The 22954-nt window shown below is 48.1% G+C and overlaps 1 protein-coding gene across 1 annotated transcript in view; it reads right to left on the bottom strand.

Annotated features, from left to right (window-relative positions):
- The window catches only part of INSR (insulin receptor), a 134449-nt gene that overhangs the window by 16932 nt on the left and 94563 nt on the right, over positions 1–22954 (bottom strand). Inside the window, exons 8-14 of the mRNA XM_042965366.1 lie at positions 21574–21788; positions 20507–20633; positions 18696–18946; positions 17059–17226; positions 12120–12321; positions 5283–5554; positions 3515–3654 (exon numbers count right to left, since the gene is read on the bottom strand). Of these exons, the coding sequence (XP_042821300.1) occupies positions 3515–3654; positions 5283–5554; positions 12120–12321; positions 17059–17226; positions 18696–18946; positions 20507–20633; positions 21574–21788 (1375 nt within the window). The remainder of the gene's footprint in view (positions 1–3514; positions 3655–5282; positions 5555–12119; positions 12322–17058; positions 17227–18695; positions 18947–20506; positions 20634–21573; positions 21789–22954) is intronic.

The raw sequence follows: 22954 nt of genomic DNA, 5'->3' as shown, positions 1-22954 counted from the left end.
GCCGCACCTCCCTCTGGAGTGGCTCTTGTCTCCCACCCTCAACCCCACCCCGGTTCCAGGAATGACCCTAACTGCCTGCAGCTGCCCCAAGCGGAAGAGCCCCATGGGTTCGGGGAAGAACACAAAACTCAGGCCCAAATGAGCCATCCAAGAAAACGCAAATCGCGACCACGGTGAGATACCAGTCACACGCACCAGCATGGCTCTTCGAAAGATAGCCTAGAACAAGTGTCGGCCACCAATGTGGAGAAACTGGAACCCTCACACACTACTGACGGGGACAGAAAATGGTGCAGCCCCTTTGGGAAACAGTGGGCATTTCCTTTAAAAGTTAAATGCAGACACGGGGCGCCTGGGTGGCTCAGGCAGCTGAGCGTCTGACTCCGGCTCAGGTCATGATCTCACGGTTTGTGGGTTCGAGCCCCATGTCGGGCTCTGTGCAGACAGCTCGGAACCTGCAGCCTGCTTCGGATTCTGTGTGTGTGTCTCTCTCTCTCTCTCTCTCTCTCTCTGCCCCTTCCCCACTTGTTGTTCTGTCTGTCTGTCTCGCTCTCAAAAATAAACATAAAAAAATGTTAAGTTAAATGCAGAGTTAGCACAGCACCCATCCCTTGATATGCACCCAAGAGAACTGAAATCATACGTCCACAAAAAACTTGCACATCAGTGTTCTGACCAACATTATTCACAAGGGCCATATGGTGGAAACGACCCAAATGTCCATCTACAGATGAGTGAATAACAAAATGTGGTCCATCTATCTGAAACCAGTAACAAAAGGCTATATATGCTATGATTCATTTATAGGAAGTGCCCAGATCAGGCAAATTCATAGAAACAGGAAGCAGAAAACAGGCTGGAGGGGAGGCAGGGAAGATTGGGGAGGGGGAGGGGAGGAGGGTCTCTTTAGGGTGATGAAAATACTCTGAAATGGGTCATGATGATGGCCGCACAATTCTGTGAACTACTAAAAACCACCGAATTGTAGGGGACCCTGGTGGGCCCAGTCAGCAAAGTGTGAGACTCTTGATTTCGGGGTGTGAGTCTGAGCCCCATGCTGGGTGTAGATGTACAGATTACTTAAAAACCTAAAAAATCCTTTCAAAAACCCGCCACTGAGTTGTAGCTCTTAAACGGATGTATTTTATGGTATGTGACCGGATCACAGTAAAGCTGTTATAAAAAAATTTTTTGAAAAGGAAAAAAAGGAAGAAAAAAAAACAAAAACAAAAACAACCTTCATGCCCATGCCTGACGTTACGGCTCCCAAAACTAAAAATACTGACTGTCTGGCCATTGAATTGGAGGGTGTGATGCTAAGTGAAATAAGTCAGTTAGAAAAAGATAGAGATTGTATGTTTTCACTCATACGTGGAACTTGAGACACTTAACGGAAGAGTCTCCGTTCTTCCGGAGGGGGAGGGGAGGGGAAAAAATAGTTCCAAACTATCCAGACAGAGAGGGAGGCAAACCGTAAGAGACTTTTATTTTTATTTTCATTTTTTTTTCACTTGAACTGATATTTCTTTTCTTTTTCTTTTTTTTTTTAATAATGTTTACCTATTTTATTATTTTTTTTTTTTTAATTTTTTTTTCAATGTTTTTTATTTATTTTTGGGACAGAGAGAGACAGAGCATGAACGGGGGAGGGGCAGAGAGAGAGGGAGACACAGAATCGGAAACAGGCTCCAGGCTCTGAGCCATCAGCCCAGAGCCCGACGCGGGGCTCGAACTCACGGACCGCGAGATTGTGACCTGGCTGAAGTCGGAGGCTTAACCGACTGCGCCACCCAGGCGCCCCAGCTATTTTATTATTTTTGAGAGACAGAGACAGAATGCGAGTGGGTTAGGGGCAGAGAGAGAGGGAGACACAGAATCCGAAACAGGCTCCAGGCTCTGAGCTGTCAGCACAGAGCCCGACGTGGGGCCCGAACTCAGGGACCGTGAGATCATGACCTGAGCCGAAGTCGGACGCCCAACCAACTGAGCCACCCAGGCACCCCGTAAGAGACTTTTAAATATAAAGAACAAACTGAGGGTTGATGGGGGGGAGCGGGGAGAGGGGAATGGGTGGTGGGCACTGAGGAGGGCACTTGTCGGGATGAGCACTGCGTGTTGTACATAAGCGATGAACCACGGGAATCTACTCCCGAAACCAAGAGCACACGGTATGCACCCCGCATGTTAGCCAATATGACAATAAATTAGATTAAAAAAATGATAATAAATGTTAACATTTCTCCATTAAAAAAAAAAAAAAAAGATGAAGGAAAGAAAATGACCTCTGACCTAAGTGGTTGTCCTCAACTGTAGACGGTTGATTCCAGGGCCCAACAGTCTGGATTTAAGTGCTGCACGTGTGACCCTGACCAACTCCACTGGCTGCTCCGCTGTCCACGCTTCTGGCCGTAAGCGGAGACACTAACGGATCCCACCGGGTCGGGTCACCGTGCAGTTTGAATGGATGATTGCAAAGGACTCAGCGCAATGTCTGGGACAGGGGAAGGGCTCAGTCAAAGCCAGGGAGGTGACGTGATTTCTCTGAAGACACACGGTAAAGGGGAGAACTGTCCCCGGTCAGAGGCAAGCCCCGGCCAGGGCATCTCCCAGCAGGAGCAGCCCGCGAGCCCTTCTGGGGACACAGATCTACCCCCACGGTATTATAGGCGTGGCTTAGAGCAGGGGCTGGCCAATTCCGGCCCACTGTTTCACGGGTCCTGAGAGGCACGGCATTACATGCGTTTGACATGTCTGAAACGGGGATGCGTCTGACAAGCCGCACCAACTTACAATGAGACCCGGCAGCATCTTTTTCTTTTTCAGCAGCCACAAAAATAACGGGGTTGCCTAATCCCGTCTCAGACGTGATAAACTATGATAAATGAGACACGCCTGTGTGTTAAGCGCTTAATATGTGCATCCTTGGCTACTTTTTTGATCTCCTGAGATTCCACATCTTGTGCGGTCACCCGTCACCCTGCCCGGTGTCTGGGTGTAAACAAAAAGTTACTTATTAAGGTTCGACGTGATTTCTCCCCAGTCTCAGGTAACTCTGTCTAAAGCGAAACGGGTCTCCTGTCCCCTTGAAGGACAGAGCTGAAAAAGCAATGTGAGAGACTGAGGAAATAAATGAGTTTGTAGACTGGCATTTCTATCCCACCTCCCTGGAAAGCTATAAATCAAGGCTTTGAGTCCTAATGACAAAGCATCAAATAGGAGAAGCCTTGGGCTAAAATTTAAGAAGAAGAAGAGGGTGGGGCACCTGGGGGGCTGAAACATTGGTTTCAGCTCATGTCGTGATCCCTTGGTGGGTTCGAGCCCCGAGTGCTGGCAGCTTGGAGCCTACTTGGGATATTCTCTCTCTCTCTCTCTCTCTCTCTCTCTCTCTCTCTCTCTCCTCCCATTTGTGCTATTTTTGTCGCTCTCAAAATAAATAAATAAACTTAAAAAAAAAAAGACAAAGGGAGTACCAATGACAGCTCGGAAGCACATGTCCAAGCATCAAGGGTCTTACCTCATCACCATACCGTCGGTAACTCACTTCATACAGCACGATCAATCCATTGGGTTCTTTAGGCTCTTGCCACATCAAGTGAACCACGTTGTTCTCGAAGATTTCATGGGTCACAGGGCCAACAATGTCGTCTGCCTTGGCTGTAAGGAGCAGTGGTTAGAGGCAGGCACCTGACCTCTGGATCAAATCCCACCCCCACCGCCCCCAGCTGAGCAACCTCAAGCCACTCGCATAACTTTCCCATGTTCCATTTGCCATGTGGGAGAAGGGACACTTCAAACTCACTTTGCAGGACCGTCCACATATCTATCTATCCATCTATCCGTCTATCTCATATCCCACTGGTTCTGCTTCTCTGGAGAACCCTGATTAATACAATACGTATATGCATTTCTTAATTTTACTTTATTTCCCTTATGGCTGTGTGCATTTGCTAGTTTCCATAGTGGCTACGTATGACTCGTGTAATCAAAAAAAATAGTAACAGCAGGGGCGCCTGGGTGAGTCAGTCAACCACCTAACTTTGGCTCAGGTCATGATCTCAGTTTCGTGAGTTCCAGCCCTGCATCAGGCTCACTGCTGTTAGTGCAGAACCCGCTTCAGATCCTCTGTCCCTCTCCCTCTCTCCCTCTCTCTCTCTCTCTCTCTCTCTCTGCACTTCCCCCACTCATGCCCTCTCAAAAATGAATAAACATGAAAAAAAAATAATAATAAAGGCAAATACCGATGGACCCTCAGGGCATTATGCTAAGTGAAATAAGCCAGGCAGAGAAAGACAAATACTGTATGATCTCACGCATATGCGGAATCTAAAAAAGGAGAACTCACAGAGAACAGAGACCAGAATGGTGGTTACCAGGGGCTGGGGAGTAATGCAAAGATATTAGTCAAAAGGGACAAACTTCCAGCTTAGGAGAGGAATTAAAGTGGTAGAGACGTAACGCATAGCATGGTGACTACAGTTAACAACACTCTAGTACCTACTCTGAAGCTGCTAAGAGAGTAGACCTTAAGTGTCCTCACTACGAAAGAAGAAATGGCAATCACGTATCGTGATGCAGACGTCAGCTGCCCCTCTGGTGGTAATCATCCTGCCATACGTACGAGTATCAAATCAACACACAAGTACGCCTTCAACTTACACAATGTTGTATGTCAACTGTAGCTCAATAAAGCTGGGCACAAATACAAATGACAGGGCTGCCTGGGTGACTCGGTTGGTTAAGCGTCTGACTTGGGCTCAGATCACGATCTCGTGGTTCGTGAGTTCGAGCCCCATGTCGGGCTCTGGGCTGACAGCTCGGAGCCTGGAGCCTGCTTTGGATCCTGTGTCTCCTTCTCTCTCTGCCCCTCCCCTGCTCATGCTCTGTCTCTCTCTCGCTTCAAAAAGAAATAAAACTATAAATAAGTAAATAAAAATAAAAATAAAAATAAAAATAAAAATAAAAATAAAAATAAAAGGGGCGTCTGGGTGGCTCAGTCGGCTGAGCTCCAGACTTCGGCTCAGGTCATGACCTCGCAGTTCATGGGCTCAAGCCCCGTGTCAGGCTCTGTGCTGACACCTTGGAGCCTGGAACCTGCTTTGGATTCTGTGTCTCCTCTCTGTCTGACCCTCCCCTGCTTGCACTCTTTCTCTCTCTCTCTCTCAAAAAGAAGTAAACACATACAAAAATTTTTAAAATAAGTAAGTAAACTCAGAAACGATGAAGGCAAATCCGCTCCAGCAGGCAGAGGGCTTCAGCCTGGGGCTCTGGGCACCACCACCCACCTTCGGGCATGGTCCTGGCGCTGACGTAGGCGGCCACGCTGCACCTCTCCTCGGGGGCATCTTGGTTGCAAGCCTGCAGCTCGATGCGGTAGCCGGTGAAGTGACGCAGGCCGGAGATGACCAGAGACTCTTTGTTCACCACCTTCTCGAAGGGCTTGTGCTCTTCCGGGCTCGTGGGCACGCTGCTGGAAGTGTTGGGGAAACCAGGCACCGTGGGCACGGCGGCCGTCACGTTCCCAGCGTCGGCGAGGGCCCTGCGCTTCCGCGACGGCCTGTCACGACAGCAGGACACAGGCGGTCACACGATCCCCATGTTTAAAAAGAGAAAACCGTGGATGCTGGAGCATCAAAGGCTCAAAATCAAAGACCGCGGTGCAGCGGAGATGCGAGCAGGCACACAGATCAAATGCAGGTTGCCAGGAATTACAACCCGGAGCGGCTGCCCTCGGGGTGAGGGGGTGGGGAGCAGGGCGCCCCAGGACCACGAGCGGCAGCCCCACACCAACATTCCCCTGCATGTGCTTGATTTCAGGTTTTCACTGTGCCGATGGCTCAGCCACCCAGGCTCAGTGTTAAGAATAAGATGCCCGAAGCATGTGAGAGTCTAGCTTTTCGGGAACCCTGTCACACAGCATGGACCCAACACCTCCAACTACCGGCCAGCATCAGCAGTGTAAACGGGGAAAAATGCATCTTCTAGTTCTATTTTCCGTTTAGGGCGTCTGCATAATATGAGCGACTAATTTTTCATTCTTGGGTTAAAGAAAAAAAATCTTATCACTCAAGTTGGTAAGGGGAACTCCAAAAAAAAGCCCCCCAAAACAAAAATAACGCAGTCGACACACGTTTTCCCCCATTTAAGAGGATATAAGAAATAAATGCAATTGCCTAACAATTTATAAACACACACCAAACAAAAGCATAAAGAAAATTCAAATTATTCACCATCCCACCGTCCGCTGTTTCCTGTGGGCAATTTTTTTTTTTCTGGAAATATTATGTGCAGGTATAAAGAAGACCGAGCTGGCTTTATGACCCTTTGTTCCCTTCTTGTATCGAACACATTCCTCAAATACTTTCCTTCGAACATAATGCCTTAAGTACTGAGCACAGAATTTATGATTTTTTCTTTTTCAACGTGAAGGTTTTCCCCTCCTTGCTACCCAAGTGCTGCCTGCTCACGGCAGAAAACCTGGAACACTGGAAAATATTCAATTGGATGCGTGAGCCAGAATTTACTAACCGTCCTCCTATGTTACCTAATACAGACCTACCTCATGGTATTACGTTTTTGCATCACTGCGTTTCACAAGATTCAGCTCTTTTACAGATTGAAGGGTTGGGGCGTCCCTGTAACAGGCGGGTCTACTGGCACCATTTTTTTGCCAACAGCGCTTCCTCACTTTGGGTCTCTGTGTCACCTTCGGGTGATTCTCATCATGGTATGTTTCAAAGGTTCTCAGTATTCTTATATTTGTTACAGGGATCGATGATCAGTGCTTACTACTTGGGGAAAGCCCACATGATGGTTTGTGTCTTCTAGCAAGGTTTGTAAATGAAGGTGTGTACGTCGTTTTGTCAGACATAATGCCCCTGCACACACCCAACAGACTACAGTGTGGTATAAACATAACATTTACACACATGGAGAAACCAAAAAATTCACGTGACCTGCTTTATTGCGATATCCGTTTACCACAGGGGTCTGGAACCAAACCCGCAATGCCCCCGAGGCATGCCTGCGTAAGTGTCCCAGGTTTTTTTTTTCTTTTCTTTTTTTTTTTTTTTTTTTTTTTGGTTATTGTAAATATTGCTTCGATCGTTGTCTGATTGTCTTATTAGATCCTAAAAGTAGACTCTTAGAAATCACTAGGCTGTATCTGTTCATCCCTATGGCGAAACTGCTCTCCAGGAGCTTTGTATTGACCTGGGGTCTCCCCAGCAGCCCCTCAAAACTGCATCTCAGGACCACCACATCAATGCTGAGGGTTACAGGGTTTCCTGGGGTTTTGTTTCGTTTCAGATTTTGAACCAAGAGACTCCATATTTTTTTTTTCATATTCTGTTTTTATAGTCTAACTATTGCTAGTATACCTACTGGCTTTTTGTTTATTTACATTGTAACTCTCTTTCCCAAGCTCTGCTCTAAGAGCGTCAGAGTTGATATTCTTGGGTTTTCAAGGAACACACTAGAAAAAGAGTCAGCAAACTCTTCCTGCAAATGCTAGAAAGTAAATATTTTGGATTTTGTAGGACACACGGTCCACCTCTCTACTCAACTTTCAATGGCTTCCCAGCTATTGTGGCTTGGAAGCAGCCATAGACAAAATATAAAGATGGGTGTGGCTGCATTCCAATGAAACTTCATTGACAAAAACGGGCAGCCAGCCTGCACACCTAGCTCGTCTACCCCTGCCCTAGGCTATCCGCAAACACAAGTGACCTTATTTCCCACAATCCATTCTTTACTATTCTAATTTCTATTTTGTATCTTATTGCATTGGCTGGATACCCAGGAAAATGTTAATTAGTAACGATGACACAGAGCTTCCTTCTAACTATGACTGGGAGCGCTTCAGTACAATGTTACCTCGGCTGTTGGTTTCATCTAGATAATATTTACCTTGTAGCAGAAGCATTCCACTCCTACTTTTATACGAGGCCTCTTCTTGTTTCCCTCAGTTAGAAATTTTTTTTTTTAATGTTTATTTATTTTTGAGAGAGACAGAGACAGAATGCAAGTGGGTTAGGGGCAGAGAGAGAGGGAGACACAGAATCAGAAGCAGGCTCCAGGCTCTGAGCTGTCAGCGCAGAGCTCGACGCGGGGCTCGAACCCACGAGCCGTAAGATCATGACCTGAGCCAAAGTCGGACGCTCAACCGACTGAGCCACCCAGGCGCCCCTCAGTTAGGAATTTTTAATTAACACTGTTGAATGAGATTATCATACGATTTTCCTCTTTGGACCTCTTGATGAATTATCCTATCTCCTGATCATAAACCATCGTCACACTTCTGAGTTAAAATTGTCAGCATGCTGTTTCAATCAGGACATACGGATCTAAAGTCTCACGTTAGCTGGTCCTGGGGTTTCTGTTAATGTAGCATCTTCACCTGTGTCTGCTAAGGGGTATCATGTTAGTTTCATAAAACAACCTGGAAAGAGTTCCATAGATTGGTATGCTCTGAGAAGTTTCTATATTACAGCAAATAGTTGCTCTTTCAGAATTTCCAATAACTCACCTGTAAAACTCTCTGGGTCTAGGGCCTTTTTGTGACATAATTTTTTTAAGGTGTTGACCTGTAATTTTTAGTCATTTTCCAAGGTTATTAGAATATTTAATTTTTCAACTTCTTCTAGAATCAGATCAAATTAAAACTTCCCTCTTCACCGAAAGCTTCAAATTGAAGAACACAACACTGTCCAGGAAATTCAACATGAAAATCTTCCTTCGACCCTAGTTTTCTGTCTCCTGCCTTACTTCTAATTATTTGTGATTTTCATCCTTAGATTTACAAGTTCAGCGATCTTGATTTCCCCTCCCCTACAATTTGTATTTTCACCTTTTTAAGTTGTTTCTTAACTTCCAAAATCACTGAGGTCTACTAACTTGCATCGACGCCCAGTGTTGGCGATATTCTATGAGTTCAAGATATGTGATACTCTCATTTGCACTCTTGTCCAAATGGACTTTAATGAAAGTCTCTCCACGTCTGCTTCTCCCAAAAGGTATCAAAGTGATTGACTTTCAATCACCAGGAAGAAGTTCTCTGCTCAAATGCTTGAGGTCAATTTTTAGTCTTTACCGTAGTCAGAAAACGTGTGGTCAGAAAACGAACCCTCCTTGGGGGCGCACGTGTTATGATTTTCTGTTGGGCCAAAAGACCAATGAAATTCTTGGGTGAAAACCAAAGATAGACCCATGTCAGCAAGATTCAGAACACTTCCATCCAGGCACAAACGGGCCAGCTGACCAGGACGCTGGTGCCTCGTGAGTAACTACTGAGAAATGGGTGTCTGAACAATGGGAAACATGGAAGGTTGTCATCAAATGAGCCGAATGTATACACAGTGGTTCCCCTTTACCCACAGTCTGGGCCCTCAGTGTCCACTGCCTACACACCCCACAGGCTCACACTGGTCCCCTGGTCACGGCTCAGGGACAAGTGCGCTCCTGGCGTTGTGAGCCCAGAGACCAGAGATGCCGCTCAACACCCCACCATGCACAGGGCGGGCCCCACAACGGACAGCGATCTGGCCCTAAATGTGAGTACATCTGAGCTTGAGAAACCTGGGTCTGGACCAAAGCCTCAAATTTCTAGGCCTTTCTTTTCTATAGATTATATCCAAAGTGGCCGCTAGAGGTCAGACCAGCGCCACACACACATGCCCGAAAATAAACAAGGGAACCCACTGTGAGACAATGAAATCCCTCCACATGGCCCTGATCTGCCTTTCTAGCCTCCCCTCTGGTCTCCCCCTGCCCCCCAAGAGCCCGTGACTCATCCTGAGGCCCTGCCCTTCCCTGGCATCTCTCTGCCTGTCCTCAGTGGGGTTCTGTGATACGGCACACCTCTGCTCACGCCCGCAATGCTGCACCTGTCACCCCAGATCAAAACGCTCTGTCTACACCGTAGATGTTGAGAAATTAACATTTCGCAGGTGGATGCACGGAGGGGGATGTTTGGCATCTCAGAGGTACCCACAAATTACCCCTTCCCTCCTGTGTGTGTGTGTGTGTGTGTGTGTGTGTGTGTGTGTGTTTTAAGTAAACTCTGTGCCCAATGTGGGGTTTGAACTCCCAACCCGGAGATCAAGAGTCGCATGCTCTACAGACTGAGCCAGCCAGGCGCCCCTTGATTCTGTGTTTTAGTAAGAGTGTGTTAGTGAAGATTTTTTTCCCCGACACTCATGCCCAGATCCCATTTCGGGGTGAAGGCAGCTGACGTATGGACTCATGAAGCCTCTGGTAAGGGCAGAGCAGACTGTCACATGCATCAAGCCACAGAAGCCCCTGGAGTCTCAAAGGCACACAGCATGCTTCCTGCCCTGTCTGGCCGGCTGGCCCTGCACCGAGAAGCTGCCAGTGGCCACGCAGACATTCTGCACGTGAGTCGTACCTACTGTCCTCAGCACCAGGGCTTGAAAAGGATTTTCTGTGGAAACAAAACCAACCACTTTGAGGACAGACAGAACTCCTTCAGAGAGACCTCTTCCTTCCGACACTCTGGGAGCCACACTTCCTCCGAGCAGACCAAGGGCGCCCTGCCCTTCGCCGTGGACCGCTCATCCCAACACCCGAATCACATCTTCTCCAGCAGGTGCAGAGAACACAGAAAGGGGGGCGGGGACAGGAATCAGAGAAAGTACCCGCCAGAGACCCGGACGGCCGGGATCCCCCTCGGATGTCAAACTTGATCACATTTAAACATCACAGGTGACTCGGCCGTTTGCTCGAGCCCAGCAGCGTTTTGGTTTTAACCAGTAAAAGAGTAGCTGCCTCAATGCCTGGGCTGTGCCGTGAAGCGCTCTTTTGGACTCAGGGTCACCGAGGAAAAACACAAGAAAGAATTTTTTTTTTTTTTAAATGTCACATCTCGATGGTTCTGGGGACACATCTATTTGTGTGAGGAGCGACGGCAGGCATTTGAAAGGAGCCGTTTTAGAGTCTTCCTTTATCCCAGTGTCAGCGTTCTGGGGTTTCGATCCACTTTGGAAATGGCCCTGTGCCTCAGATATTTCTGGGTAGTCCATCTGCCGAGGTCTGTAAGGGGAGTGAGGCAGGACGTGGCTCACAGCCTACGGTCGCTCACTGGCTGCCGTAACCTGGGGCAGAGGACTCTCCAGCTGAGAAACCCAGGCTTTGGATCCAAAAAAGAGGAAGCGACTGGGGGCCCCTGGGAGGCTCCATCGGTTGAGCGTCCGACTTCCGCTCAGGTCACGATCTCACGGTGTGTGGGTTCAAGCCCCGCGTCGGACTCTGTGCTGACACCTCAGAACCTAGAGCCTGCTTCCGATTCTGTGTGTGTGTCTCTCTCTGTCCCTCCCCCATTTGTGCTCTCTCTCTCTCTCTCTCTCAAAAATAAACGAAGTGACTGCAAAGAGTCACGAGCCCCTGTGATGCACGCAGCACTGCTGGGGTTAGGGGGTGGAGGCAGGGATACTGTTTGGCATCCCCCAGCACACGGGACGGCCCCACGGCAAAGGAGGGGGCTGGCTCCAAATACCGAGAGTGTCAAGGCTGAGAAGCCTGGGTGACTCACGTGCTCTCACCGTCCTAGGAAATAGGAACCGTGATTATCTGCACTTGCCAGACAAGTAAGCTTGAGGCCTCAAAAGAAACGTGCCGTGTACCTAAATGTCTGTGCAGACAGCCGACTAGCCTCGAGTCATTTTCGCTGCAAACCCTCTCACATCGGATGGGATGTCAATAAGTCCCTTCATTCACCGAAGGAAACCCAACCTTAAACAGGAGAAGCCTCCAGGTTTTGAAGATGCCGTAGAAATTTCCAGAAGGATGAGACAGCTGCATAGATGAACAAGGAGCATGGGCCCGGGGGGCCCTCCTCAGGGGTGTGCCTCAATAATCTAACGGAGCTCGTTTGAGAAGTCAGATGGCAGCCCACGGGTGGGACGAAGGGTTTGGGCCACGTCGGGGAGCAAATGCTGAGGGTTTTTTTGTTTTTGTTTTTGTTTTAACTTTTCGCCGTTTGGGGTGACTATTCCTGAAAAGGCTTCTCCTGAATCTCCCTCTTTACCTGCCCACCCTCTGGGTGCCCACTTCATCTTGTTCCCCAGGGAATGACCCCCAACACCAAGCCAATGAAAGGTCCTGACCTGGGCACGAAAACCACATTGTGCAGGTAATCCTCGAACGTCTTCCTGAAAGAGGACTCCTCCAGCTCCTTCAGGATCTGAGAGTCGGTCTTGGGACACGAGCAGCATTCGCCAGCGGACTCCTCGTACTCACTCTGATTGTGCTTCTGGGAGCCCTCGGACTCGAACGGCGGGGACCAGGTCCGGGAAGGCAGCTTCAACCCTAGAGACGGGCAGAGCAGGTGGCCTGAGATCTCTCCCCGCCTGACCCCACAACACACACACAGCCAAGGGGGGGTCTTCTCAGAGGGGCTGGGCACACGGGGCAGCCGTGCAGGTCCGTGCGTTCCAGAAACTGTGAGACACCATAATCCCATCAGGCTGGAGACCATAAGGTAACTAGGCATGACCCTGCCTCATGGGACTTACAATCTAGTGCATGTGGATGGAGGGATCCACAATAAACTAATAAATACGTATGTCATGAGTCAGCTGGCAGGGTAAAAGGACAGAGGATGCCTGGGGGTGCTGTTTTTCATGAGGTGGTCTCAGAGAAAGCGACCGCTGAGCAGTTCCAAACTAAGTAAAGGAGTGAGCTATGCACATACCTTGGTGCAAGCAGTTCAGATGGTGCAAAAAGCAAGTGCAAAGGCCCTGTGGTAGGAATTTCCTTGGCATGCCGAAAGACAGCCCCCCCCAACCTGCTTGCATTGTCTCTCTCTCTCTCTCAAAAATAAATAAAAGCATTTTTAAAAAATTAAAAAAAAATAAGCACAGAAAAAGGAATCAGAAAAAAAAAAAAGAGAGAGAGAACACCAACTGCTGGAAGGTAGTGTCCTAAAAACACAAAGTTGTGGGGCGCCTGGGTGGCGCAGTCGGTTAAGCGTCCGACTTCAGCCAGGTCACGATCTCGCGGTCCGTGAGTTTGAGCCCCGCGTCAGGCTCTGGGCTGATGGCTCGGAGCCTGGAGCCTGTTTCCGATTCTGTGTCTCCCTCTCTCTCTGCCCCTCCCCCGTTCATGCTCTGTCTCTCTCTGTCCCAAAAATAAATAAAAAAATGTTGAAAAAAAAAAATTTTAAAAACACAAAGTTGCTTTTTTAATTTTTTTGGAAATTTATTTATTTTTGAGAGAGAGAGGGAGAGAGAGAGAGAGAGAGCGAGCATGAGCAGGCAAGGGGCAAAAAGAGAGGGAGACACAGAATCCGAAGCAGGTTCCATGCTCTGAGCTGTCAGCACCGCGCCCGACACAGGGCTCAAACCCACAGACCGCGAGATCACGACTGGGACTGAAGTTGAATCCTTAACCTACTAAGTCACCCAGGCGCCCCCAAAGTTGCTAAGTGCCACACTGGCTGTGTCTTGACCCGAGTCCGGTCCCAGGGGTGCCTGCCATCCATCGGGTGGGCACAGCCACACTTCTGATGCAACCAGGCACATAAAAGCTACTTTCTCCAGGCACAATCCACAAAGGGCCCTGGGATTCACCTATCCTGCAGCCAGCCCTGGTGCCTGCAGCCTCCCAGGAGCTCCTGAGCATTTTTCTTCTCCCCCTGAATGCGTCCTGGAGACAATGGGCTCGAAGTGAGTGGTGAATGGTGAGTATCCACTCAGAAGCCCAAGTATTTATACAGCTGTGAAAGCCTACAAGGGACTCTTAAAAATACTTGGGACGTGTATTAATAGACACGGACTGACCTGGCTGGGTTAACCATTAAAGGGACTGGTAATGGCATTATAAATGGAAGAAAAAGGTAGGATTTCCTGAGTGAGGGAGGCTGCTGAGAATTTTCTGGAGAGGAAAGGACCTTTCATGAGGTCAGACACAGCTCCTCACCCCCCATTACCCTTTCTGGCACCCACGGCAGGGCACTTAGTGCCGCGTGGTTTTTCTCTGACTACGCAGTAAAAGTCTGGGTGACGGGGCACCTAGGGACAGTCCCGTCCACAGAGACGGGAGGCAGATGGTGGGAGCCAGGGCCTGGGGGAGTCAGTGTTTCATGGGGACAGAGTTTGGGGAGATGAGAAAGTTCTAGAGCTGGATGGTCACGATGGTCACCCAACAGTGCGAATGGGCTTTAATGCCACAGACCTGGACACTTAGAAAAGGCTAAGATGGTCCATTTTATGTTATATATACTTTACCATAATTTTTTAAAATGCAGTTGAGGGCGCCTGGGTGGCTCAGTCGGTTAAGCATCTGACTTCGGCTCAGGTCATGATCTTACAGTTCGTGGGTTCTACCCCCGCGCTGGGTAGAGCTCGAGCCTCACTTCAGGCGAGTCCCACTTCTCTCTCTCCGCCCCTCGCTCACTTGCGCCCTCCCCTCCCCCCCCCCAAATAAAAATGCAGTTGATAACACTGCAGTGTATAACTAAAACATGCTAGGGGAACAGAACTTAAATGTTCTCAGACACACAGACAAAAAAGATAAAGACAGGAGGTAATGGATGTATTAACTAACTACCTGGGAAAAATCCCTTTACAGCATGTATGTATATCAAAATCATCCCAATGGACACTTTCACTACCTTCTGATTTTGCCTTTAAATATCTTACAACTCAAACATACCTCAATAAAGCCGAGTGGGAGGGAAAAACATAGCCGATACTAATAGGAAACCAGTTCTGGTCGCGGGTAGCAAGCTCACTTATTGTGTGTATTTTTTTAATTGTGGTAAAATACACATAACATAAAACTTACCATCTTAGTCATTTTTAAAAACGTACAGCTCAGGGGCATTAAGCACATTCACACTGTCATGCTCCCACCCCCACCATCCATCGCCAGAACCTTCCATCTTCCCCAAACTGAAACTCTGTCCCCAGGAAACAGGGATTTCCCCGTCCCCTCCCCCACCCCTGGGGCCCACCATCTACTCTCTGTCTCCATGGATGGGACTCCTCTAGGGACCTCCAATGAGTGGAATCATACAAAATCTGCTCCTTAGTAAGTTTATTTTTAATTACATAAACTTTGTGATCATTACAAATTAAGCCATTTTTTTTAATGTTTATTTATTTTTGAGACAGAGAGAGAGAGAAACAGAGCACGAGTTGGGGAGGGGCAGAGAGAGAGGGAGACACAGAATCCGTAGCAGGCTCCGGGCTCCGAGCCGTCAGCACAGAGCCCGACACGGGGCTTGAACCCATGAACCGTGAGATCACGACCTGGGCCGAAGTCCACGCTTAACTGGCTGAGCCACCCAGGCCCCCCAAGCCGTGTTTAAATAGCCACATTGTAATGACAGATTTAGACTTCCAGAATAAAAGTGGTTACCCTTTAAAAAAAAAAAAAAGAAAGAAAGAAACAGCAAAGAAAGTATCAGGGGCCACTGCCGGTGGTTGTTCAAGCTGGTGGTTTCGGTTACTCGAATGCAGGGCCAAGAGCTCACAGCTAAGCCGAGGAATGTGCTTGCTCTTGAGTTATATAAAGCATCGAAGGAGATAAATCACGTTTGCAACCCTCAGCTCAGGCGGGGAATGAGGTCACAGGCATACATATAGCACATGATCTTAGAGCTGGGACAGCTCCCGGAGATCATCTGGCCTCCTGCCCCTTCTCCCAAAAAGGAGGCAGCCAGAAGCAAGCTCAGTGACTTGCCCAAAGCCCTACAGCTGGAGCGAGAGGTCCAGCCAAGAGCAGCCCGTGGGCTCAGGGCCTCGGCCAGGCCTCACCAGCCATCCCTGAGCCTCTGCCCCCGAAGTCAATCACTGAGGAAATCACTAACTTAAAACAATCTAGAGAAAAATAAATACAGATAAACATAGAAACAAACTGACCAAAAAAAAAAAAAAAAAAAAAAAAAAACTAATGGGGGAAAATGACATGTTTCTCCAGTATGATGGGTTTTTTTGCTTTGTTTTAAATCCAATTTTAATTAAAATTCTAAGCTAATTTGGGGCGCCTGGGTGGCTCAGTCAGTTAAGCATCCAACTTCTGCTCAGGTCATGATCTCGTGGTTCATGGGTTCAAGCCCCACGTTGGGCTCTGTGCTGACAGCTTAGAGCCTGGATCCTGCTTAGGATTCTGTGTCTCCCTCTCTCTCTGCCCCCAACCCACTCACACTCTGTCTCTGTCTCTCTCAAAAATAAACATTAAAAAAAAATTTGCAAAAGTAAAATGTTAAAGGGGCGCCTGGGTAGTTCAGTCAGTTAAGCATCTGGCTTCGGCTCAGGTCATGATCTCTCAGTCTGTGGGTTCGAGCCCTGTGTCAGGCTCTGTGCTGACAGCTCAGAGGCCGGATCCTGCTTAGGATTCTGTGTCTCCCTCTCTCTCTGCCCTTCCCCTGTGCACGCTCTGTCTCTTCTCTCTCTCTTTCTCTCTCTCTCAAAAATAAGTAAAAACATTAAAAAAATTTTTTTTTAATTTTAAACTAATTTATACCAACTAGTTTGAAGCACAAATAATTTCCTATTTTTCCACAAATGGATGAAGCCTATTAAGTAAACAAGATTACTTACTTGTTAAGTAAGGGGGACTTACTGAGTAAGTAAGTAAGGGGGACTGAGGGGGAAATCATCACTAGTATAAATTTTTAATGGAAAGCACAGAAGAGAACTGATTGTCACTCCTTGCTGTCTCCAGTCCTTAAAACGTAAGGGTCTAAATTTAGGGGCTAGAACTCTTCCCTGACTTTGTCAAGAGCCTCTCCATTCCTAGCTCAGCGCAAAAACCCAGCGGGTTGACACAGCCGCATCCCCACAGGGAAAAGGGGGAGGAGGAGAAAATTCCAGAAGGAAATGGTGGCAAGGGATAAGAGCTATCTGGTTTTGACGTGAGTCTCCAGGGTGTCGTCAGGTTGAGAAACGTGTGTGCACGTTCTTGTATGAGAGGCTGTGGAGTGTGTGAGCGTGCACACACACCCACACGTACCCTGGGAAAACCAGGATGTGGGGAGATGTTCCCCTCGAAGCGGGACAAAGCAGATCGTCTGCTCCCACACACCCCGCCCGCACTCACCTTTGAGGCAATAATCCAACTCATACAGCTCACTGTCCTCCGCCTGCCTCTCCCAGAACACCAGGTAGTGCGTGATGTTGCCATTGGGGTCCGAGGGAGGCTTCCACTTCAGAATGATCTGAGAGGAGGAATTCGAAACCGAGATAGGATCCAGGGGGACGGAAGGGTCTGCAAAGGAGAAAGGAGACAGGTCCACCGTGAGCAGGAGGCGACTGGCTGGCGGGCGGGCGCGAGGAGGACACACGTGTTGGAGAAGTCACGCGGATTTTCGCCGCAGTGATGACTGAACCTCAGAGGACGCTGGAGGCCTGTCGACGTTCACCCGGCAAGCACACTTGTCCACTCACACCACACGTCACATGGCCATTCATTCATTTACGCAACAGGCATTTACGGGGCTCCAGCCGGGCCCCAAGCTCTGTCCTGGGCACTGGGAAGACGCTGGGGAAAAGGAAGATAGCGGGAAGAGACAAATAAACTCACGTTTTTCTGGTTAACGTGCGCCCCAAATGGAACCCAGCCGTGGGGCAAGCGTCAGCACTTGGATCCCAGTCGTCCTCATCACTGGAGTGGCGGCTCATCTAAGAGTCCCCCAAAATGCACTACCTTTGGGCCCCACAAAACCTACCCCTCAACAATGCAGGTGGCTGATCCCTCAGTGGGGGGGTGGGGGGGACTCAAGGCAGAGGAAGCTAGAAGTTTCCAGAAACTGTTAAGTCATTTGGTATCATTGGAGAACACAAGATGAGGGGCACCAGCTCATGAAATTTGGGCTGTGTCCCCTGGGACAGGGCTTCTCACCCCCAGTACTATGGACATTTGGGGCCACATCATTCTCTGTTGTTGCTGTGCAGGATGTAGGGAAAGCATCGCTGGCCTCCACCCACAGCCCCACGTCCACCGTCACGACAACCAAAACTGTCTCCAGGCATCACCAAGCATCCCCGGGCGGCGATGGGTGGGTGGGGCGAATCACCCCGGGCTGAGAACCCCCACAACAGGAGAAGGACTTGGGCTTTACGAAAATACAACTAAATCGCTAGGAAATACTCCAGCCCGCCCCAACTACCCCCCACCCCCCCAGAATGGAAGGGGAAGGGACACAGCGATGAAGTAAAAACGGCAAAACACTGTAATTGTCAAAGCTGGGAAATGAATGGTTCATGGGGCTCATTTTTCTTCTACTTTGATGAATATTTGAAAGTTTTCCATAATGGGAAGAATGTGTATACATATATATACACCCTTCAAGTGACTTGTTGCTACTGTCTTGTCTTTTGAAATTATAAAGCCCAGCACCCGGCTCTTTTAAGAAGCCAATAAACACAGGGCGCCTGGGTGGCTCAGTCGGTTGAGCGTCCGACTCTTGGTTTCAGCTCAGGTCATGATCTCACAGGTGGTGAGTTCGAGCTCCGCATCAGACTCTTGGCCGTCAGCACAGATCACCTGTCCTCTCTCTCTCTCTGCCCCTCTCCCGCTCATTCTCTCTCTCTCTCTCAAAAATATGTGAATATCTAATAAATAAATTAATTAAATTTTTTAAAAAAGAAGCCAATGGCCACAGAAAAGAGCACTTCTTCCATCACTGTGTCAACCTGTTAAAGGCAAGATTTCCAACTCTTATGACGAACACTTACTGGTGGCATCGGTCTGGACATAGATGATGTCACTCTTGGCCCCATACGTGCGGCGCTCATCAGAAAAGGTGACCAAGGTCTTGACAAAGACAGCATACTGGGTCCAGGGCTTCAGACCCCGCATCAGCCACCCTGGGTGGTTCTGCGACTTGGGGTCATTGGACCTCAGAGGCGGGTCAATGTCCACCACCGTCCAGCTGTTGGAGCCACACGCGTCCTGCCCGTCGAACTCGGTCACATTCTGATAAGGGCTTCCAAGACAAAGCAGGACAAGACGGTTATCATTTCTTGACTATCGCTCTGAGCACGGAGAGATGCGGCGGGAACAGTGACATCCTATAAGGTTGCGTCCTGTTCATCAACAATCTTATGCCACAAGGAAAAATGACTCAGGTCCCAAAGAGAAGGGACTGCTTACTTCCCTTATAGCTCATTTTCCAATTAACACTTGATGGCTTATTGATAAGACTGTAAGAGAGACTACTTCTCGGCACACATTTTGACACATGATAAATCTTCAGAGACGGAATAATGATTAATATGAACACGATCACCACTTCCATTATCTCCCTTTAAAATTTCAGGACAGTCAGGGGCACACCTGGCTGGCTCCCCTCGGTCAGTGGAGAAAGAAACTCTTGATCTCAGGGTTGTAAGTTCAAAGCCCACATTGGGTATGGAGATTACTTAAAAATAAAATCTTTAGGGGCACCTGGATGGCTCAGTCGGTTAAGCATCTGATCTGAGCCGTCAGGTCATGATCTCATGGTACGTGAGTTCATAGGACTCCACACGGGCAAAGTGCAGCCTGCTTGGGATTCTCTTTCTCTCCCTTTCTCTGCCCCTTCCCCATGTTCTTTCTCTCTCCCTCCCTCAAAAACAAATGAGTAAACTTTAAAAGAAAATAACATCTTAAAAAATTTTTTTTCTTTTCAGCACAGTCATATACAGTGGACCCTTGAACAATACAGGCTAAACTGCATGGACCCACCTACATGCAGATTCTTTACAGCACAGGACTATAAATGCATTTTCTCTTCCTTATGATTTTCCTAATAGCATTTTCTTTTCTCTAGCTTACTTTATCATGAAAATACAGTCTATAATACATATACAAAATACGTGTTAATTGACAGTTTACGTTATCGGTAAGCCTACTATCTGGTCAATAGGAGGCTCTTACTAGTAGCTAAGTGTTTGGGGAGTCAAAAGGTATACATGGATTTTTGACTACATGGGTGGCAGGGAGGTCAGCACCCCTCACCCCTGCATTGTTCAAGGGTCAACTATGCTTAAAATGACCAGGTGTTGTTTAATGGGGATAGAGTTTCAGTTTGGGAAGACAAGAAATTTCTAGACAGTTGCATAATACTGTGAATGGATTTAATGCCCCTGAGCTGTATGTACACTTAGACATAATTAAGCGGTCCATTTTATATTATGTATGCTTTACCACAATTCTTTAAATGTTGGGGAAAATGCCAAATAGATTTAAAAAATAAATTTTTAAACGCCCATGGAGTAGACTGAGCAAATTCTGTTAAGGATGTATCTTGGTGAGATGTACGTCTATGCGGCCAAATGGAATATTGCTGTAGGAAACTGGCCAATCTGGACCTTCAAATGAACCCTGTTTCAATTCCTGGTTTTGACAGATGGAGATGTTAGCAACTTCACACGCCATCAACTTGTGAGATGGTCTAAAGGAACCTATGATGGTTATTCCAGAAGGAGGAGAGAGATCGAGGAATCTCAGAGGGGAACATCTGAACACACACACCACCTGCACACCTCTTAACCTTTCAACTTACGCCTCTTTGTAGAAGAGCATGAAGCCCAGGAGGTCTCGGAAGTCAGGGGGCCAGTACGGCTCCCATTTCAGCAAGATCTTGTCGTAAGATGTCCGAATGTAAGAAAATTTAAGTAGTTCATTTTCACCTAGGAAAGTTTAAAAACAACAGCAATATCAGTACTAAAAACTTGTTTCAGCCCAAAGCAGGTAATCCTACATTTCCAAGAGCGTCCATGAGGAAGGAGATGTCAACCTGCTGTTCCCTTGATGGGTCTCATTCCCATGTGTCTTCTCCCAGGGTTTAGAGGCAAGAACTGGTCGTGCAAGGTGGCCCCTACTATCCCTACCACAAGCCAGCGACTTGGCCAGATGCTTAACTGAGTAACAGCATCAGCACCAAACTAAGGACAACTGGCCAATAGTTACTGGGAAAAGTGATTTTCAAGAGTAACATCTGTCCTGATGCAATTCTGTCACACATGTGGCCCTGCAAGCCTTCCGTGTCCAAAGACATAACTCCAGGGCAAATGCACACATGCCACATAAGTTTAGAGAGCATGCAGATCTTGGAGAGACTGGGCCTTGGAAAGACTAATTCCCTCTGCCTGCGACGCAAGCCCTCCCGTAACCTCCACCCCAACCTTGCTCTCCTCACCCCACCCTGGATTCCCACATTCTGCCACAAGGAACCAACTGCATAGGTGGATATTAGTGGAAACCTTGGCACTTCAACGCTCAGACATTCCTTCAAGAAAGAACCTGTCGGAGGAGAGTAGTCACCTAACACTCTCCAGCTATAACAACTGCAGGGTCTGCTAGAGCATTTGAGCCGAGGCCATATATAAGGAGGTATCATTCATTCATTCATTCATTCAATGCCTATGTGGCATCTTCCAGTATCAGGCACTGTACCTCTGTAGTCAAGAGATAAGATATACCTGTCCTCACAAAGCCTATAACACACAGAGTTGTTCTAGCTCACTGGGGGGCAGTGGCACACCCCCTGGAGGCCACTGCCATGTTGAAGGGGGAGGGAAGCCATGCTATCTGGCCCAGGGCTGGAAGGACAAGGGCATCACCACTCACAAGACGCCTGGTCCCCATTGGTCTTCAGGGCAATGTCGTTCCGCTCCTGGCGCCCCTTGGTTCCTGAAACCTCCTCCATCTTGTGAATTTCCGACAAGCAGAGTTTGGGATTATAGTGGAAGAAGAGTTTCCCCTGAGTGATGGTGAGGTTGTGTTTGCTCCAGTCCCATAGCTGCCTCAGGTTCTGGTTGTCCAAGGCATAGAAAGAGTAGTTCCTATGGAAACACACACAAACCCAGTCATACATGGGTTTGTCACCTCCAACCGCCAAGGCTGGGGGGCCATGGCTGGAGCTGATCGTGTTCGGTGCTACGTCCCCAGTCCTTAGCACTTGCCTGGCACGTGCCTGTTAAGTGTTAAATGAAGGGTGGGAGGAACAGGGGAAGGTGAGGAAGTCTCCATGGCCAGGAAGGTGTCTGTGCTCAGTCATGTGGGGGAGGAGGGTAAGCGATGGGCTGAGATACGGTTTTGCAGAGGGGAAGAAAGGAAGACACAGTGGCACCTGAGGAGGGCCCAGGGAAGAGAAAAATAGCCTCTCTGGCCAACAGGTGACAGGCCACAAGACTACAGTGGGCCCAACCCTCTAGCACACGGCATTCCAGAACACAACCAAGAACACTTAACCTTCCTCAGCAAAGGAAGATTCTAGAACAGTTCACTAACTGGGTTAGATCTGTGTCTTAGAAGATCAGTGGGCCACCAGCATATGACAGATGGGAAAAGGGAAGCATCTGGACCTGTGCTGTCAAGACAGAAGTCACTAGTCACATCTGGCTACTGAGCATCTGAAACGTGGCCATTCTGACTGTACCAGAAGCAAAAAACACAGACTTTGAAGACTTCACATGCAAAGAAAGGATGTAAAAAATCTTGTTTATCATTGTCCTGTATTGAGTCCACGTCAAAATGACATTTCAGATGGAATGCGTTAAGTAAAATGCACTACTGGGGCTCCTGGGTGGCTCAGTCAGTTGGGCGTCCAACTTCAGCTCAGGTCATGATCTCACAGTTCGTGGGTTCAAACCCTGTGTCGGGCTCTGTGCTGACAGCTCAGAGCCTGAAGCCTGCTTCTGATTCCGTGCCTCCCTCTCTCTCTGTCCCTTGCCCACTCACATACTCTCTCCCTCTCTCTCTCAAAAATAAATAAACATTAAAAAAAAAAAAAGTAAAATGCACTACTAAAATTCACTTTGCCTCTCTCTTTTAAAGTTTTCACACAGTGGCTACTAGAACATTTAAAGTCACACATGTGACTTGTATCATATATCTGCTGGACAGCACTGGTCTGATGCTAGGATGCCCAGCTAGGAAGTCATTGGTACAATCCAAATGAAAGGTCTGAGCCTCAGCAAAAAGGCAGTTTTATGGCAGAAAAACCAGA

Source organism: Panthera tigris, chromosome A2, assembly GCF_018350195.1.
Source record: "Panthera tigris isolate Pti1 chromosome A2, P.tigris_Pti1_mat1.1, whole genome shotgun sequence".
NCBI lineage: Eukaryota > Metazoa > Chordata > Mammalia > Carnivora > Felidae > Panthera > Panthera tigris.
This window is presented reverse-complemented; position numbering and strand designations above follow the sequence as displayed.